General features: G+C 45.0%; 1 protein-coding gene across 1 annotated transcript; it reads left to right on the top strand.

Moving 5' to 3' along the window:
• Nucleotides 1-490: 490 nt before the first annotated feature.
• Nucleotides 491-4,706, top strand: LOC119330237 (protein WHI3-like). Its single transcript, XM_037603351.1, has 10 exons — nucleotides 491-799; nucleotides 897-959; nucleotides 1,162-1,255; nucleotides 1,342-1,407; nucleotides 1,752-1,824; nucleotides 1,984-2,020; nucleotides 2,481-2,587; nucleotides 2,652-2,721; nucleotides 3,606-3,688; nucleotides 4,238-4,706. The coding sequence occupies exons 1-10, from the start codon at nucleotides 491-493 to the stop codon at nucleotides 4,287-4,289; spliced, it is 954 nt and encodes a 317-aa protein (XP_037459248.1). The 3' UTR covers nucleotides 4,290-4,706.
• Nucleotides 4,707-5,099: the final 393 nt, after the last annotated feature.

Genomic DNA, 5,099 nt, shown 5'->3' with positions numbered 1-5,099 from the left:
TAAAAGTTAAAATATTATATTTCTGCTAAACATGGAGGGGAGAGAAAAAGAGCCGGCTATAAAATAAACGCAAGCTGCAACACGTGCTCTTAGGCATTATATGAGAGTGGGATGTATGCCATGCATTAATAAAATAACACATATTTACGTCTAACTATTGCACTCCTACGTACCAGCTATAACGATGATTATCACCCGAGGCAATGCATTGGCCATGCCCTTTAACCAAGGTCTGAGTCGGTAAAATCCCGTCAGAGCGGATAGGCACCGCACCGGTCGCCGTGAGAGTCCCGGCCGACAACGACGCCCGCGGCCGCCCCAAATCGGAAGCCCAAACCCAAACCCAAACAACCCAGCCCACAGGCGCCCGAGCACCGCCGCAGATTCCGCCGGACGGCGACGGAAACCCTCGACACAGGCCCCCACCGCCCCTCCCCCGCCGCCGCACCGCGCCGCCGCCCCTCCCCCATTGCCCGCCCGCGCCGCGCGCATGGCCGCCTCCTACTACAACCCGCCGCCTCCCAGGGCCTCCTACGCTACCCTGCCCCCTCCCCCGCCGGGCACCTCCTCGTACGGCACGTACCGCCAGCACGAGCACGCCTACCTCGCGGCGCACCCTCCGCCCGCGTACGGCGGCTACTTCGACCGCGCGGAGCCCCTGGCGCCGCCGCGCGACGAGCTGCGCACCCTCTTCATCGCCGGCCTCCCCGCCGACGTCAAGCCGCGCGAGGTCTACAACCTCTTCCGCGACTTCCCCGGCTACGTCTCCTCCCACGTCCGCTCCGGCAAATCCACCCAGGTTTGACCCCCCAGCCGCCCTTTCGCCCCACTCTAGGGTTTGCAGACTTGGTCCTTGGATGTTGTACTTAACCCAACCTGATTTTTCTGCGCTGCAGTCGTATGCGTTTGCTGTGTTTGCAGATCAGCCGTCTGCGCTAGCTGCAATGAGTGCCACAAATGTAAGATCTCGACTCGCCATGATTAAGCATCGCATCCAGTTATTCTTTCCCCATTATACAATTGCTCTCACTTCCTTACGATTTGGATGAATTTCTGTTTCGAGACTGAGTTTCTGTGTCAGAAGTTATGCTGGACAATAATCTGTCGTGTCTAAGTTCTGAATTGTGAGTGCTGATTTTCTGAATCACTTATTTTCTACAGGGATTGATATTTGACCTTGAGAAGAACTGTTCTATCCATGTAGATCTTGCAAAATCTAATTCAAGATCAAACTCATCAAAGCGCCCCAGATCAGGTTGCATACTTTTTTCTTTTATATGTTATGTGACTGTTGGTTTTTCTGCTGTTGCTCACAACCTTTTTTTCTTATTCTTTTCTTAGATTATGAGGATTTCCCTAAATCTACTGGGAAAAAAGCTAGAAGTCCAAGGGGACGTCCTGATTCAGGTATTATTCAAGTAGCTTGGGAATAGTATTGTGGTTTTTTTTTCTTTCTATTTTTTACACTAGATTGATCTATCCACCACCATGTATTCATGTTGGTGGTTGGTCACTACAGCTTCATCGCAGTCGCATGAGCAATACATACACTGTTCAAAATCCACGATTCTGTACCAACCGCTAAAATGATTCCCCTCACTGTAGAGCTACTATAATTGTTATCCTATTATTTTCTTTATATTCATATCGAACTACGCTTCTTATCTGCGACTTCATATCCTCGGTGGAATGCCACTTCATCTTTGCAAAACACTCACCTTGCACATCTTTGGCACATTGCGCCATATCAGGTGCTGGAAGCAATATTCACATGTCCGGAATGGGTAATTCTTCACACAGCTTGAATGGTTATCCTGCACAAAGGTTATGGCACACTCTTGAGCACAGTCTTATTATGTGTTTTTGTTAGGATAATCAGCCTTAAGTTATCCCGTGGCTGATACTAAAAAGAAGACACCGGCACTAGGACATCTACATTCTGGAAATGTCATAACACTAACTAATACCATTTTCAACTTGCAGTTATATGGATTTTGGTTCTAGTGCCGCTTTCAGCAAGGTGAGTTGATTCTTGCATCTTGATATGTGTATCTCAATCAGGAATGAGGTCTGTTGGATTATAAAGTAATAAACCAAGATATTCAAATATGATCCCAATTTCAGCTGCTTGTAGTTTCATATGAGGAGGCTTTTCTATTATTTCTTTGATAGTTTCTCCTTGACCGGCTTCTCTGAAAATTTAGGTGTTAGTTTGGACATAAGATTTTAACTATATCAGGCAACTGTGAAGTTTGAACAATTGTTGCAAAGCTTATTAAGCTTACCCTCTTCTTTAACATTAAGGAATTAGGATTTAGGAAAGCTGGTTAGAAAACTTTAGTAAACAGTCTCGGTTTTTCATGAACGAGGAGAGCAAAAATCAAATATTTAGGCAACACAAGTTGATACTCTTTATTTTTACTCCTTTTTTGGGATTAGGCCGAAGGCTAACTTGTTTTTGTATGTGCGCTTACCTGCAGGATCCAGCAATATTTGCTCCTCAAAATAATCCACCATGCCCTACCCTTTTTGTTGCAAATCTTGGTCAGACTGTTTCTGATCATGAGCTGACTGATGTTTTCTCAAGGTATCGACTAAACCTTATGATATGGGATAAATAGTAATTGTGTTTTAACAAGCTTCATGTTCAGTTATGAGGGATTCATAAAGCTGAAGATGCAAAACAAGTTCGGAGCACCAGTTGCATTTGTTGATTTCAAGGTATCATCAACAAAATTGCCATTCTCCCTTATTGTGTTTTATTTTTTTGTATAAATTATATACTAATGCAGTATATAGTGCGTATGATAAGGAGCTACTATGCTATGCTATATCTTCCTAAACGGGTGATAAAATTGGGCTTTTGTTCTTTTGTATTCATCGCTAGTTATCTTGATTGCATATGGTTCATTGAGACAATCTTAACCTTCTATTGTGCTCTGTTTGATGATATCTATCCAACCTTTCTTAAATAACCAGTAAGGAATATCTCTAAAACTGATTCCTTCTTGGTGGTAAAATTATGTGAAGACTTACATTTCCCATTTGTTTTGAGTCCAAGAAATTGAACCAAGAAGATGGAATCTTTCTCCGTTCAGTCATGCTCAGTTAAGTGGGTATTGAGTGGAAAGCATATCCTATTTGCCTGATAATCTATGTTAACAAAAAGCAAAGAAGGAAAAAAAATATATTTTAATGTTCCAGCTTGACTGTTATTTTACGAGAGGTCACTTGCTACCTATATGTTTTATAATGTTCCTGTGTTGTGTCGTGAATAAATGCTATTGACTTCATGCTACGTAGTGCATTTTGCATATGTAGCCATGTAGGCATCAGCACACAAAATAATTGTAATGAAATGGTTGCGAATTACTATGACATTGCTAAGGCCCTGTTTGGCAACCCTCCGCTCCATCAGCACGGAGCGGAGCGCTCGGTGTGCCCTTTCAGCGACTCTCCAAATTTGAACTAAATGCTGCTCCACTCCGGACCGGAGATGGAGTGGGGAGAGGGTCCGAACAGGCTCTAAATGACTTAGTATTTCCATTCCTGTTATCAGTTAAATTTTTAAAGAGTTCATCCCAAAGTGTAATTTTCTTCTGCAGGACGATCGCAGTTCAACTGAAGCCCTGAATCGTCTCCAAGGTGCTATTCTACAATCATCATCTGGCGAGGGCATGCGTTTAGAGTATCCTACACCTTGCACATCATTTTACTTCCTTGCTGTTCTGTCTAGTTGCAGATCCTTTTCGTAGGATCATTTGGTTGCTTCCAATTAAAAGTACCATCTTATGAGAGCTAAAAAAGGGCAACCTGGTGCATGTAGCTCCCGCTTGCGCAGGGTCCAGGGAAGGGTCCGACCACTTTGGGTCTATAGTACGCAGCCTTTCCCTACATTTCTGTAAGAGGCTGTTTCTAGGACTTGAACCCATGACCTCATGGTCACAAGGCAGCAGCTTTACCACTGCGCCAAGGCTCCCCTTCTACAATCTTATGAGAGCTGGTGACACCAAATTCGGCACCCCTAACAATTACATCACCAGCTCACTGATGCAAAATGGCCTATGAATCTGTGCAAAGCTGAATCTTACCTGCACATGCTATCAGTCAAGCAACAAATGACATATCTTGACAACCATCAGCTTATAAGAATAACTAACTACATGTCCATATTTTGCATTCATGCTTTCCCACTGTTTTATTTTGCAGTCATTTATATTCCCTTAACATGTGTTAGATACGCTAAATCTCGGATGGGTCTGCGCAAGCAGCGTGACAACCGGTCCTAAATGCAGCGGAGAGCGGTGTTCGTCGTTGGCTGGCGCTCAAATGCTGTTCAGCCTGATGCCACAATCTATGCGGTCCAATGCCCTTGCTCGTGATGTGTTAGGTTATGGAAGGAGGTCTTTCGGTCGCATACCATGATGTAATTGATTTTAGTCGTATCGCCTAGTTCTGATTTGCACTACTATAACTCGCTCTCTTGGATATACTGTTTCTGCATCCTGTATGATATTTCAGCCACGCGTTTTGTTAAGTTGAATGCTGAACTCAGTGTGTTGGGTAGAGGGATATTATTCGGAAGGTTCAGACAGACAGTGGTGTACCATGGGTGGTGTGTGTTGGATGTTGTAGTTCGCCAATGTGTTAGCTTCAGCTTGTGTGTGCAGTATGGGGCTGGATGAAATTTCCGGATGGGATTTCAACATGTGTTTCCTAATGGACGACGTGTTCCAGTCAGCGCCGTGGTTGACTCAGACAAGGCCTCGGTTGGTTTGTTCATTCTGTATGGGTTAGTTTGTTCATTCTGTCACCTATACGTGCAAATATGAGCCTACATCCGCACCAGGTATCTGATCGGGTCCTCGCACGGCTGGCTGGTCACCGCCGACGGCAGGTCCGAGCTCAACTCGGTCACCGGTCAGCAGATCGCCCTCCCGCTGGTGACCACCAACGAGAGGGTGAGACCCATCTTGGACGACGCAGGCGCGCTCGCCAGGTACTACATAGCTCACAATTAGTTTCCTCACTTCTTCAACATTATAGATCTCATCCACGACCCATCACTCGAGCTTTCGTTTGCAAGAACAGGGGACTGC

Source organism: Triticum dicoccoides, chromosome 7A (genome assembly GCF_002162155.2).
Source record: "Triticum dicoccoides isolate Atlit2015 ecotype Zavitan chromosome 7A, WEW_v2.0, whole genome shotgun sequence".
Classification (NCBI taxonomy): domain Eukaryota; kingdom Viridiplantae; phylum Streptophyta; class Magnoliopsida; order Poales; family Poaceae; genus Triticum; species Triticum dicoccoides.
Note: the sequence above shows the minus strand (reverse complement) of the source record. Positions and strands in the feature narration are given on the sequence as shown.

Excerpts from the sequence above, each read along its gene's own strand:
- LOC119330237 (XM_037603351.1), top strand. The coding sequence starts at position 491 with ATGGCCGCCTCCTACTACAACCCGCCGCCTCCCAGGGCCTCCTACGCT. Across the intron at positions 1,408-1,751 it reads AAGGGGACGTCCTGATTCAG|GTGCTGGAAGCAATATTCAC; the intron begins GTATTATTCAAG and ends GCGCCATATCAG. Across the intron at positions 2,722-3,605 it reads TTGCATTTGTTGATTTCAAG|GACGATCGCAGTTCAACTGA; the intron begins GTATCATCAACA and ends TTTCTTCTGCAG.